Here is a 15395-nt window from a genome sequence, read left to right as displayed (position 1 = left end):
GATTGGACCTTTTGGCGGGCCGCGTTCTGGCCCACGGGCCGTATGTATGACACCCCTGCTGTAGAGAGAGAGTCACTGTGTGTGACTATGTATTCATCAAGCTGACACCCTATTTGGCACGAGGAAGAGAAAGAGAGAACGAGATGGTCCATGGACACATCCAGCAGAACGCCTGGGTGCCAGAATGGAGAAGCTCAGGCAGATACCTGCACTGTGTCATCCTCAGTACAGATATGGGGGGGGGGTGGTCTTCCTTGCTGCCTGCCGGATCTCCTGCTGTTCACACGGAGGGGGAGGACTGTTTGTTTAAGTGGCTCCGCATGGCAACCACTTGTGAGCCGCTCCTGCGAAAACCTCCGCTGGCTCAGCATGGAGGTGGGGAGGGCGCATCCCCAGACGAATAAACACCGTCTGACACTTTCCTCTCCTTCCTCACTCCCCACCCAACTGCCCCCTCTTTCTCCCTTACTGACGGGTTCCTCATTACTGCACTTGTAATGCTGCTAGGTTAATACTGTGCATTAATTGGCATCTCAACTTAAAAGTAATGCAGTAACCTGTTGCGTCATATCTCTTTTTGTCATCTCTCTTCCCTTCTACAGCCATTTCATTTCCCTCTCTGCTCCGACTGATGTCCTTTGCAATGTTGAAAGTTTCAAGGGCACTCACCTGTGACAGGGCATGTGTTAAAAGCTTCTTTTTTATCTTACCTAATTCAGTCAGTTTAAAACTGAATTAAGTGTTGAATTGTAGTATTTTCAGGATTATTTTTCATCATAAATTGGGCGTCACCGTTTACCTGTACACGTTACAGCTCCACCAGAGATGCATTAAATATAAAAATGTCATGTGTCCAGTGATTGATAGCAAGGACTGTGCAACATTGTGCACCACTGACAAAAAAAAAAAAAAAACCTGAATAATTCACAAACTTTGACCAAACCAATTGCACTTTTAATTATGCAATGACCTCTGGAATACAAGCAGTTTTCAGAAAGAGTAAACTATCCTCTCTAACTACTGACTGACTGAATGTGTGCAGGCAACAACCGCAGTGACAACCTGAACAACTGAAACAAAACAAAACCACCTTTCTCTTTCAGACATGGACGAGTGTGAGAACGACTACAACGGAGGCTGTGTCCACGAATGCATCAACATACCTGGCAACTACAGGTGCACCTGCTACGATGGATTCATGCTGGCCCACGACGGACACAACTGTCAGGGTAAGACCAGTCTTCAAGACGTGCCTCCTCTCTGTGTGTGTTTCTGTTACTGTAACAGGGTTGATGAAATTGACGGACTTGATAACGGATGGATGGACTAAATGACTCTAGGGACTATGTACAAAATAATCATGCCATGTGGTAAGACATGATATTGGTCCAAATGATCCCAATGAGGGTCTTAGAAATGGCAAAACAAAAAAGTGGCATCATGGGATTTTCATCTGGATATGTTGATGCTCATTGATGTGTATCACTGAGTGTCTTTAGGTGTGTGTGTCTATGCATCCATCTGATCCAGTGCATGATTGTGAAAAGATCTGTGTGCGTCTGTGTGTGTGTGTGTGTGTGTGTGTGTGTGAGAGTGTGTGTCCCTCTCTAAGCCCGTCTGGCTCAGCTTGTCTCTCTCCAAGGAGTCCCTCTGTCATCGTTTGGAGGGTTTCCGTGATCTGTGCTGCTTTGTGCTTGTTTCTGTATACTGTTGGAAGGGCGCGCGGGGTTGAAGAGTTCTCCTACAGATATCTGGCTGTGCTTTATTACTGACAATCCAGCCCATTTAGCCCCAGTGCTGCGTTATTGACTTAGTGTCAGTCAGAGTAATGTTTTTTTCTGCCATGTGCAACATGTAGTTCTCCAGGGATGTGCTCAAACACATTTCATCCCGTCAGTCCTCAGCTGCTGACTGACGAGCGCAAAATAAAATCAGAAATATTAAAAAACATGTCGGTTTGGATGTCCATGTGTCTCTGGTGGGATATGTTTTGGCATGTGTAAGTGTTATAGCTCATTCTTTGAGCCTTTGGAGAGACTGAGTGAGAGATTGAGTGCTAAAAGCAGCAGCCAGCAGTGCAGAGTAGCTGCTGAGTTGTGGATTCCCCTCACAGGGATGACTTTCAGACAGCTGACATAAAGCAGAGTTAAAGACGGCCCTCCCATCAGAGTTCAAATGTTCCTTAAGATGTTCATTAAAAAACATATTGAGGTTCCAAGTTGCATCTGTGGTTTCTGTTGGAGTAAAAGTTAAAAACATTGGCCACACAAATAAAGTAATGTTTTACAGAAGTTAAACTGTCATTAGTCACGAACAAAACATGATTGTTTTTTTTACACCACAGTGCCAAACACTGGAGCGATTATAATAGAACAGAATAGAAGAGGTCTCACCCAGGAAATATAAGCACAAAACATGTCCACAAGATAAAAATGTCACATTAACAGAAGACATTATGATCTCTCAATTGTACATCATGTACATCCGACACTCATATTCAAGTTTACTGTAGTTTGTGGACCACATGAATTACGTTTGGGATAGAAGAGCCCTTGTAGATCTTTTTATTTTCCAGGGGCATTCTATAGCCTCACCCTAAAGGAAGCAACTCAAACTCAGGGTTAGGGCTGGGCAATATTTAGATATTGTATTGATACCGTGATATGAGACTAGATATCGTCTTAGATTTTGGATATCTTAATATCGTGATATGCCATAAGTATTGTCTTTTTCTGGTTTTAAAGGCTGCATTACAGTAAAGTGATGTACTTTTCTGAACCTGCCAGACTGTTCTAGCTGTTCTATTATTTGCCTTTACCCACTTAGACATTATGTCCACATTCCTGATGATTATTTATCTAAAATCCAAGTGTGAAGATATTTTATTAAAGCACCAATTGTCAACCCTAGAATACCGTCGCAGTATCGATATCGAGGTATTTGGTCAAGAATATGGTGATGTCTGATTTTCTCCATATCGCCCTGCCCTACTCAGGGTGGAGGGGATGTATTTTGTCATTGATGATGGACAGGGCTTTCCTGTGTACAGCTGTGCTGTCCCTGCTGTCTTAACAATCCTGGTCAGCGTGCAACTAGTTCAGCTCTGTTTTGACTTCCAGATTGGGTTTGGCCCATTCTATTATGGAAAATTAGAAGATATATCAGTCTTTGAGAATGTAAAAGCTGTTTTATGAAAAGGATTTTTACTGACTGACTGACTGACATGGGGTGTTATCATAGCATTTTGCTCACTGGCTAGTTAGTGGAATGCAGACATGGGAGTCACTGATAGAAACAGCTTTACAACAGCAGGAATCACAAGTCTCACATGTTAAACAGGGTTAAACCCAACTAAAATGTTGAATTAAATGTATAAAACAAAGGGTGAAGTAACATAATGTAGGTCTAATCCTATAGTTCAGAGCTACTTCATGCTTCAATTTGCAGAAATGGCCTATACATAATTTTTGGTTCTTTGTAAATATATTATATATAATATATTCTTTGTGTTATGAGGGTTAAACCCAAACCAACAATGTAGCTGATTATTAAAGTTTTGGATAAAATGTACATGTAACTTATATCATATTAGTTTTTACTGGCTAAACAGCTACTAGGGCTACACAATTAATCGCAATTTTATCCAAATCGCAATATGGACTAGTGCAATATTCAAATTGCAGGGGGGGCAATATTTGTTAAAGGTCCCATAGCATGAACATTTCACTTTATGAGGTTTTTTAACATTAATATGAGTTCCCCCAGCCTGCCTATGGTCCCCCAGTGGCTAGAAATGGTGATAGGTGTAAACCGAGCCCTGGGTATCCTGCTCTGCCTTTGAGAAAATGAAAGATCAGATGGGCCGATCTGGAATCTTCCCTTTATGAGGTCATAAGGGGAAAGGTTACCTCCCCTTTCTCTGCTCTGCCCGCCCACAGAGAATTTGGCCCGCCCATGAGAAAGAGACATCATGGCTTGAAAACGAGCGAAGCATGGCAGTTGGTCAAGGCCACACCCCCACCCTCTACCTTGCCCCCCCTCTCTCCTCATCAATAGCAATTGAAGCTACAGACACAGAAATGGCACGTCCTAAGGAAAGCTCATTGTGGGACTGGCTCTAGTGGCTGTAATTCTGCACCAAGGCTGGATTTTGGGAAAGAGACTTCAGATACAGTATTAGGGGACCACTAAGGCCTATATAAAAGAGACTTCAGATACAGTATTAGGGGACCACTAAGGCCTATATAAAAGAGACTTCAGATACAGTATTAGGGGACCACTAAGGCCTATATAAAAGAGACTTCAGATACAGTATTAGGGACCACTAAGGCCTATATAAAAGAGACTTCAGATACAGTATTAGGGGACCACTAAGGTCTATATAAAAGAGACTTCAGATACAGTATTAGGGGACCACTAAGGCCTATATAAAAGAGACTTCAGATACAGTATTAGGGACCACTAAGGCCTATATAAAAGAGACTTCAGATACAGTATTAGGGGACCACTAAGGCCTATATAAAAGAGACTTCAGATACAGTATTAGGGACCACTAAGGCCTATATAAAAGAGACTTCAGATACAGTATTAGGGGACCACTAAGGCCTATATAAAAGACACTTCAGATACAGTATTAGGGGACTACTAAGGCCTATATAAAAGACACTTCAGATACAGTATTAGGGGACTACTAAGGTCTATATAAAAGAGACTTCAGATACAGTATTAGGGGACCACTAAGGCCTATATAAAAGAGACTTCAGATACAGTATTAGGGGACCACTAAGGCCTATATAAAAGAGACTTCAGATACAGTATTAGGGACCACTAAGGCCTATATAAAAGAGACTTCAGATACAGTATTAGGGGACCACTAAGGCCTATATAAAAGAGACTTCAGATACAGTATTAGGGGACCACTAAGGCCTATATAAAAGCATCCAAAACGCAGCATGTCATAGGACCTTTTAAAGGCAAAATATGTGTCAAATCATTCTGAATCAAGTATTGTGGTGTTGCAGATGCCAGGCCTATAAATGGGATCCTACAGACTTAAGAAAATCTTTGATTGGTACAGATCCTCGCAAACATCACACTATAATCATTTTATAAAATATAGTTTTTATATTTTTCAATGAAAATGAGAATACAAAAATGATTCCATCATTCCCTCCAATATCGTGAATACAATTGCAATATCACTCAAAATAATCGCAATTAGATATTTTGCTCATATCGTGCAGCCCTAACAGCTACTGCGCCAATAATGTTACCATGACACACTTATTACAAGTATGGATGCAAATACAATCTAACATATTAATGCAACCGAGCAGACTCAATTCTTAGTTATGCCCATATTCGACCAATTGTTATGAAGCTTCATTCTGCATCATCTGCATCATAACATAACCCTTTTTAAAATTCACCTTGAATGGAATGTTTTGTGTCGGAGGCTTCTGTTCTTAGACCCCAGAGGCCATTGTAATGCTACTGTTTGTCTTTTGTCTTAACTGTAGAAACCATAAAGGTACGGTAGCATCACTGATGTCAGCTTTGAGTTTGGGTTTCGGAGCCAGAACATCTAAATTTGGGACACGTACTACTCGCACATAAATAAACCACACACGCCCAGAACTGCTTTGAAACGGTACTGTAACCATTCCTCCTGTTCATACTGGTTGTTTGGAGATTACATCCTAATATGCTTCCAATGGAAGTCAGCGTTTCCTCTATGTTGATTTTGTAGTGGCGGCCCACCATGGTAACATTTCTGCCACCACAGTATCAGAAATAGGGCTGTACAAAAAAATTTAGTCGCGGTTGCCTTTTAAATGATCCTGCCGACATAATGCACCCTTCCGTTGGCTGCCGCTCACATTGCAATTTAACAACAAGTACAACTATTCAGAGGTTGTTGGGCCCGTCCAGTTTAACTCCACATACTGTTGTGTCGATGTAGTTTATTGTCAAAACGTTCGCTTTCTTCCGAGTCGACTGTTAGACGAACAGCTCCCAACCAGAAACATCACAGCGGTGGGTCCGTTCTAAGTGTAGACCTGTTGTAGATGTTAAGTGCCCTATAGTTCCTCAGAAAATACAGTTCAATCACAACTGCAAATGTGCCTCATTGTGTGTGAATAGAGGTGAATAAATATATTTGATTGTGTTGCAGCTTGAAGTGTCAGTTCTGTTTCATACGTAAAACATTTGGCGGTGGGGCACGGGGGAGGGGGGTTGTTGTTCGGACAGACCTGCCCCCACTGCTAAAAAAAAATCCTAAAGGAAACACTGGAAGTGATGGGGACAAAATCCACATTTCACAATGTATCTGAACTTAATTTGAGCTGTCTGACTTAGACAAATCAAGGCATCTTCTAAAGCTACAGTCTTTTTGGTTCAGAATTCTGTGTCCTTGCTGTGCTGCAATGGAGGGATAATAACCCAAAGAGAAACATTTGAAGATAGATTTGAAGCACGAAAGGAAGGTATTTGTATAAACAGGATGAATGCTTAGAGCAAGCAGAAACTGTTTCAGTGTATGGGCACGGTTCTGTTGTTTTGGTGTTGTGGGTTTCCCTGTTTACTTCTATAAAGTTGGGAGTTTATATTTTCAAGCCAGCATCTAGTGTTCATTAGAGGAACTGCAGTTAAAGCCATTCCCACAGGAGCTTTAGCTGTGGTGGAGGCCTCAGTATCCAGAATCTCACACAACGAAGCTGGTGGGTGAAATCGGATCACCCTGAGAGACATGATGGAAACAACTATAAAAATGAAACCCTAATAGACATTTGCCAGTTTTCTATATCAGAGCAGTGGGTCAGAGAGACGCTGTCTCTGTAACTGTGTCTGACAGTGTTTTGTGTTGTTTATTTCCTGTAAATGGACCCTGACTGTCTACAGCCGTTAGCTCGCTGGTTAGCTGCTGGGTCGTTCTATGTGTTGTGGTTAACTGAGGAGAAGGGGCGTGAGGTTAGTGGCATTTCACCACACGTGTTTGTGCCGCGAATTCAAACGATACCAACTGAGTCATGTGAGAACTGTCATCACCTGCTCTCTTTACGGCCCGGCGGGAGGAAGCCAGCCCACGTCTGACTTCAACCCAGAGGCTGGCTTTAATGGATGCTCGCTGGATGCATGCGGCCTTAATGAACTGCTGCTAATTAAAACCGGGTTACTGAGTTCAAACAAGGCAGTAAAGCGTGAAATCAGACAATCAAAGCCAGTACACGCTATGTGAGTCTTCTTTCCTTTCGCTTTGCTTATTTCTTCCTTCCTCTCTCTTTATTTGACTTGCTCTTTCTTTTTCTCATTTGGCGTTCTGTATTTCGTTCCACTTTAGTTTTAATCAGCCTCACTCTTTCTTTCTCTCCTCTGTTCTTTGAGTGGTCACTAAGACTATAGAGGCGCTATATAAATGCAGTCCATTTACCAGTCACCATTTATTTCTTAGTTGCTTCTTTTCTTCCCTCTGTTTTCTCTAATCTTCTTTCACCATGTTATAATTCGTTCCTTTCTTTCTTCCACTGTTTCACTTTCCATTCCTCTTTTTCCTTTCTTCTTTTTGTTTTGTTCCAACAGTTTAGTTTTCTTCTTTAATTTTTGTTTCTTCTGCCTTCATTTCTTCCCTTCATAATTTCCTTCCATCCTGCCTTATATCTTTCCTTCATCCCTTTGCCGTATTTGCTTTCTTATGTTCTTCCTTCTATTCTTGCTCCTTCTCTCTTTTTTTCCTCTCCTCTCTTCCCTTTTTTTCTCCTCTCCTCTCATTTCCTCTCCTCCATTGTTTCCTCTCCTCTCTTTTAAAACAGACTGATGGAGGAGACACTGCCTCACTGTGCCCCCCCCCCCCGTGTCTCTTCATTACTGTATCCTTCTTTTTCTTTCTCTCTCTCTCTCCTTTTCTCCCATTGTCTCCCTGTCCCATTTTCTCCCTCACTGCCTATATATTTCTATTTGTTTCTTAGTTTCCTTTTTAGTGTATCTCACGGCCTGTCATGCTCTGCCTATTTTTCCATCTACATCTCTCTGTTCTATTATACGCTTCCTGTCTGTCTGCAGACCTTGTACTAACTTTCATCTAATTACCTTAATAGCTGTCTGGTGTCCTTTCCTTTCCTTTTCCTTCTTCTCTGCCATCACATTTTAAATCTATTTGTCAGACGGATCACTGAGTGTTTTTACTAGTTGTTAAACCATCAGCAGGTAACAGTAGCAGAGGTGTAGGCTGACTACAATAGTCATTGTGGTTATAGGAATGCTATAAAGACATGTCTATTAATCTATTTAATGAGACGTTAGCTCTCCGGGCTTGCTGTCAGTTGTCTCAGTATAGAACAGTTCAAATGTGCTCTAATCTTGAAATGTGCTGATCCGAGTTTAATGAGCAATAATCATTGGGGGACCTTCTGACCTTTCCCACCTGTAACAGCCAAACACCATCCCTCTGAGTTTACTTGTGAATAGGGCTGGGACGATTCATCGACGTAATCGACGTCATCGATTACAAAAATACGATCGATTTGCGTAACGTGCGTCGATACGTCGGAATAGAAGAAGATGGCAGCGTCCGTAAGCATGGATTCCTCTGAAGAAGCTGCAGCTAAACAACATCGCCAACGGACAGCGTGATTCATGGTCCTTCAGAGGCTCCACGCAGAGCTTTTGGTGTAGCCTACGTAAGTAGCCTGAAGTTTATACTTGTGCGTTGGTGTGTGCGTCGATCGTTTTAAGAGAATCGCAGGGCCGGCATGTGTGTGTGTGCGTGGGGAGTGTGTTTCTCTCACTATGCCTCTAGAGTTGGTACTTGCTCTGAAGCTAATCGCCGTCACTTTCTCACTCGCTCTACCACGCCTTTTTTTATGGATCCCGCTACACTTGTAGGCAAGACCCGCCCTACGAAGCAGCCCGATTGTTTGACGTTAGGCATTGACCTCGAGTAGTTAAGGTTCGGATAGCCGATTGGTCAGGGGATAGGACCTAAACAAATCAGGTTCCGTGACCTCGGCAAGCATGGACGCCGTGCCAATCGTAGCGCGCGAAAGCTATTGAAGGTCGGGTCTTGCCTAGGGCTGCAGTGGGTTCCATAAGAACGCCAACTACCACACACTCCCCACGCACACACTCATACCGGCCCTGTTATTCTCTTAAAGAGATCGACGCACACACCAACGCACAAGTATAAACATCAGGCCGCCTACGTAGGCTGGAGCCAGTGATTATCTTAACTGCATATTACTCCAGTGATGACATACATCCATGTCATAGCCATTTTAACTTTAAAGTCAAGTACTTAAGTAAAAATACTGATTCTCCAAAAATCTTTAGCATAATATGCAAATAAATCATTAATTAATCTACTAATCGAAAAAAGAATCGCTAGATTAATCAATGACAAAAATAGTGGTTAGGGACTGCCCTACATGTGAAAGCCGCTGTCTTTACAAAAAGTTTATTAGTGAGCATGTATCGGAAGGAGTATCTTAACTTAAGTAAATGTGGCAATACTACAATGCACAAATACTCCAGTCATAGTAAAAGCCCCATAGTCAAAGGTTTAGAGAAGTTAGTGTAGCTACAGTATTTCCTTCTGTAGCTAGTTGTTTAGTATGTATGATTTAAATCAGTTACTGTTAACTGTTGAAGTTACCTGTGATCACTATTACATTTTATTTATTATGAATGCAGTGGAGTAAAAAGGAATATTTCCATTTGAAATGGAACTACATGTGTAAAGTATTAGAAAGGGAGAAAAAAAAGCTCAGGTAAAGTGAAAAAAATCCATGAAAGCAATATTTCAAATAGTTCATAACTTTCCACCACTGTTAAGGCTACTATAATGACAACCCATTCAGCTCATTGTTGTAAGAGGAGCACCACCTTTTCAGTCTAAAGCACCTGGTTTTACCAGTACTGCCATTGTGTGTCACCAATTTATACAGTAGTATGCCGATAATGTTTAATGGTTCTGTCAGCAACTGGATGCGTTAGACCTGCTAAAGCTGAAAAAAGAAGAAGAAATAAATGCAACTGACAACAAGAGGAAAAAAGCATCCTGCTCTTCTTCCTGCAGCACTATGCTGTTTGCGAAGTAGCATCTCAGTAATGAATGTCTGTAGGGCTCAGAGGACAAAACTTGATGGATAGTTTAAGGATGTTGGATATCAATTTGGAATAAGTGATGGGTCTGGGCTGTGTCTGAAAACGCTGACAGGCAGAGCAGCTTTTCTCCTAAATCTGTCACACACAGACTTAAAATGTGGCTGGTTGCTTGGCCTTGCAAACACTTCCAAAAGTTATGTAAGACACTATGACATGGTCAGAACTGAGAGCACAGAAGCCTTTCTTTTAGAGCAGTACAGATATAGGCAATTGCCGTCTTAAATAGTGCTTTGAGCTTATAGGTTGAGGAGAGAGCAAGATTCCTTTGAAAGAGAGACCCTTCATTTGGAAGAAGTCGTGTGTGTGTTACTGTTCATCTCTGCTTAGCGTTGGGTACCGTTTGGATTTTTACGATTCCGATGCCGAACCGATACTTTTAAAATGATTCATTTAACAATATATTAACATTTTAAAGTACTTAGGTTTAAGTCACCTAAAACATAACTACAATAATTTAACAAATAACAGTTACACTAACAAGTAACAACAAAATAAATGTTGTTGAGTTGGTATGCCAACCATCTTCAAACTTAGCAGTTCTTTAGCAGAAAAATGACCATATTTGCCTTCTCTGGCGAGATACGACACCTCCTGACTTATGGCGTGTCCTGCACAGGAGAAACCTCTCAGATGGTGTCCAAGAGGCCTGGACACACAGGTATGAGTTTGAAAGGGCAGACAATTTGGGGAGGCTGTCCCCCTCCCCCACCACCAGGCTACAGGGTCACTAGGCTAGTCAACGATAGACTAGCAGAGCAAGTGTCCGTTTTGGTGAGCCCAGAGGGGAAAATATGGCATTTTAAAAGTAGCCTACGTTTTATGATAGCTAGCTAACGGTAGACTACAGAGAAAGTGTGATATTTTTACGTCTGTTTCAGAGCGTGTACAAAAAGCCGTCTATCAGCAGTGATAGTAGAGCGCATGTCCGAGAATAGCGTGGACACGCGCTTCACACTGCGAGCGGGCACGTGTGCCACTCGGCAGAAAAGGGAGAAAGAAAAGTCTGCCGCTGTCCGGAGCGACAGAGGGAAAATATTTCAGTCAGAACCGAAATGAGGAATCGAAATTTGTGTTCTAATCCGGTCCGAATACTACCTTTTGCGTAGGAACCGGATCCATAGTGGAACTGGGTTTCGGTACCCAACCCTATCTCTGCTACAATATGTCACATTTGATCAGTGTCTTTTGCAGTAGGACACTGTTGTATCACTGTTCATAATGAGTTTTAGATACTCGTAATTTTTCATTCTTTTAAGATCAGTCATTAAAACTTCCAAAAGCAGGTGGAAAATTGAATTATTTTAGCTTTGATTATTGTTATTTCACTCAGTAGCGTTACCCTAACCTAGGGAATGCTTACTTCTTGCATGGTCTCACTTTGCTGTGTGTTCATTAAGGACAAAAAAAGGTGCTTCCTGAAGTGCACCAGACAGTCAGTATCTCAAAAACATTCAACTATTACTCAAGTTCACTGGAAATTTCGCAGTTGGGGACCGATTATTCCGACACTACATGAATGCAGCACAAATGCCAATGTGGTTGAAAGTGAAAAATAATTTGTGTATCAGCCCCGTGATCCGGAACAGCTCCAAAATACAATGGGTTCTTCCATGACCCATGCCACACCCTCCCACCAAGTTTTGTTAAATTTGGGCCAGTCGTGGGCAGGTCACCTGGCAGAGCAAGCGCCCATATATATAGAGGCTCAGTCCTCCTTGCAGCGGCTCAGGGTTCGAGTCTGACCTGCGGCCATTTGCTGCGTGTCTTCCCCCTCCCTTTCCCCACTTTCCCGTCTACAGCTTTCCTGCCTATTAAAGGCTAAAATGCCCAAAAAAATTATCTTTAAAGAAAAAAAAAGAAAAGAAGAAAAAAGATTTGGGCCAGTCGTTTCTCTGTAATCGTGCTGACAGACAGACAAACCGAGCAGAAAACATGACCTCCTTGGCGGAGGTTATTAGCTTGTTCGTAAGCAAAGGTGTTGAGATGACTCATAGTTTTAAAAGGAGCCTGTATTGTGTGTTGTAGCATGTCTGTTTTTGCACATGTGGTCTAGATATCTAAATTTGGAACAGAATACCTTATTTTCAAAAATAATAGGATTGTTGGCAGAGTAAGGCGCTGTCCAGAGGATTACTGTAGGTTGTATTTCAGGTATGATACGTGTCATGTAGGATCGATATTTAGCCCACTTTAAGAAGATATAGGACACCGCAGATTGGGTAATGCATTCTTGTGTATTGACTCATGGATGCCATATCGTCACCAGCCTCTCTGATGCTATATGTTCACTGTCATCGCTGACTGTCAAGGTAAATAGGGCCCCGTGATGCACGGCAACCATATAAACGGGTCTTTGAGAGACTGACATGTCGGCCTATTGTCTAATCGCAGTTTCCAACCTTCGGCTCCACGCTGCCCGTCAACAAAGACCTCAGTGTTTGTTATAATGTCTCACTCTCGAGTGTCTCATTCAGCAGGAGATTTACTGTATGAATAAGGGCACACGATCGCACACGCTCCCTCCCTTATCCCATGTATACATGCATGCACACAGTTAATACTGGCAGCCTGTGTTCATCCAGAGACAGAAAGTGTCTTGTCTCTCGTATGACGAGCTGTCATAACACCGCACAGCAGCGCTGTGCCTTGAATCAGCTGAGATGAGTTCAAAGATGCTGTAAATTAAGATCGCATGTCTTCCATGACTTGTGGAAATGTAGGACCTGTTAACTGTCTGCATTGTCACTCATTAATCATATGTAATGTCAAGTCTGTCCTCAGAAGACATTTGTTGTAAGCTCAGCGCAGCTGAGAGGAAATTAGCTTTGATGTAACCCTTCAGACTTCAGAGTAAACTGCAGCGTTAAAGAGCAACAGCTCCATTTGAAAACAACATTTTGGTCCAACTTGTTTGTTTCTCTGTCAAAAGTTCACACTCAATTTATGTCTTATTTTTCTCGCACGCTCTGGGCCTGCCTGTGAAAAACAATAAAGACTTGGTGGCTTTTAATAGACCTAAAGCATGATATTGAGAAACCCGCAGAACCCTGTGGTGTTCTGAAGGAGCTTTGGACGACAATCTACACATAAGAACAGTGTTAAAAAAGGTTTGCGTGAGTGGGCAGGCAGGAAGTCACTTCATCATGTCCCAGATGCACTGTGTCAACATGGTAGGGCACTAATTGATTGTACCCTGATTAAAGAGCGGTGCTGTTCGGTTCCTTTCTTCCTTTTCATTTTGACTTTATTTATTTGGTTTTGGCGTGGACACAGCTGGGCTCAATGTGTCGGATCGTTCGGTGCCCTCTGTGAATGTCTGGTGCGCTTGCGAGAGTTTATTTTCCTTCCAACGTGTCCTTTTCATTCCACGGTGAGATCTGAGAGGTGGCTGCGCAGCGGGGCATCAGCGAGGTCCAACATGTAACAGACAGGAGGTGGGAGGACGGGGGCAGATAAACTCAACAAGGTTTGCAAAGCTCACATGGAGCTATTCAATCCACATTCATGAAAGCCACTTGATTTTAAAATCAAGTGACCAAAGAGTTATTAAAGGATAGTTTCAAAACAAATATATAATGTAAAGTTTGAACACTAAAACAGGTTTTAGTTAGTCCTCCTTTTCATAATGACCCTTACCTATTGACCCTCCAAATGTAAGTGATCCACAGTCCTCCTCCTGTACATAAATGTATATAAAACGTTAATCTAAAATTAATTTGAGGCATTAGCATTCTGAGATAGACAAATGAAGTGGCTATCTTCCAAAGTTAAAGTCCTTTTAGGGACACAATTCCCTCTTTGTTAGTGTCCGTGCACTGCAGCTCAACAGGGAAACACTGAAAAGACTATAACTTTGGAAGATACCCTCTTGATATACCTCATATTGACTTCGCATTGCCAGACCTTCCTCCACAGCGCTGTGGAGGAGGGTCTGGCTAGTCCACACAGCATTCCGGGGTGGGAGAAAAACGTGCTCTGGTTTATTGGCATTTTTTTAAACCAATCCAAGGATTAAAACATATCTCTGTAATAAACCATAGTGTTGTACATTTTGTAAAAAATTGTGCAACACGAAAGAGTGTGAGGTCAGGAACCAATTCTCACCCTTTGTGCTTTCATTGTAGCACATCATAAATGTCTCATGAATGAATATCATTTTGAAATGACTTTCTTCACTTTGTTTGCATCGTCACCTACAACTCCTATACTCTTCTCCCGCATCTCTCTCGCTTCTCTTCGCCTCCCCTCAGCCTCACATCGCCTCCGTAACCCCTCCCTTCTGATGTGTCAAGCACATCCTCGTTGTGTCTAAACAAAATGTTATGCAAGTTTACACAAGCACAATCAAACAAAACAGAGGGGCTCCGGTCGAAACTTGCAAAATGGCCCTGTGGCCTGTGTTTATGCAGAAATGTTGGCAGAGATCAGTTGGACTTGGAGATGTCTACATTTCTTCTCTCTCTCTCTCTCTCTCTCTCTCTCTCTCTCTCTCTCTCTCTCTCTCTCTAACCCCCCCCCCCCCCCCCAACCCTTGGTGCACCTCCATTAAGGATGGGCTGCATTAATGTAAACTTGAACACCTGACTGCCTAAAGAGTTTCTGTTGCTTCATGCTAGTGGATTCATATACAGTTGTGTTCAGAATAATAGCAGTGTGTTTAAAAAAGTAAATAATGCTCAAAATCCTCAGAATAACTTTTAATTCCATAATATCAATGCATTGGGAACACTGCACATTCAATTCCAAATCAAAACATGACCAACACTGATCAAGTTTGTGTTCTACCTTTACAGAAAGTGAATAAAAAGGAATGTTAGGCTGTTCAAAAAAATAGCAGTATTTGCATTTTTCTTTACAAACTCAAACATTTACTGTATAAACTGAAAAATGTCTCGAGGGTTTGCTTTACTATGAATCACTGCACTGATATTTAGTTGCATAACCATTATTTCTGAGAACTGCTTTTCATCTGTGTTGCATGGAGTCACCTGTGAACAGGTATTCCAGCCCAGGACCATTGAACTACATTCCACAATTCCTCTGCATTACTGGGTTTTGCCTCAGAAATGGCATTGTTGATGTCACCCCACAGGTTTTCTATGGGATTGAGGTCTGGGGATTGGGCTGGCCACTCCATAACATCAATCTTGTTCATCTGGAACCAAGACTTTGCACGCTTACTGGTGTGTTTTAGGTCATTGTCTTGGTGAAAGACCCATTTCAAAGGCATTTCC

At 42.1% G+C, this 15395-nt stretch overlaps 1 protein-coding gene across 2 annotated transcripts in view; it reads left to right on the top strand.

Moving 5' to 3' along the window:
• Positions 1-15395, top strand: part of scube1 (signal peptide, CUB domain, EGF-like 1) — a 134929-nt gene that overhangs the window by 29231 nt on the left and 90303 nt on the right. For both annotated transcript variants that reach the window (XM_078281325.1, XM_078281324.1), the window contains exon 3: positions 1104-1229. In XM_078281325.1, the coding sequence (XP_078137451.1) occupies positions 1104-1229 (126 nt within the window). The remainder of the gene's footprint in view (positions 1-1103; positions 1230-15395) is intronic.

Source organism: Sander vitreus, chromosome 23 (assembly GCF_031162955.1).
Source record: "Sander vitreus isolate 19-12246 chromosome 23, sanVit1, whole genome shotgun sequence".
In the NCBI taxonomy this organism is placed as follows: Eukaryota; Metazoa; Chordata; class Actinopteri; order Perciformes; family Percidae; genus Sander; species Sander vitreus.
The sequence above is the reverse complement of the archived record's forward strand: the minus strand, read 5'-3'. Positions and strand labels throughout refer to the sequence as shown.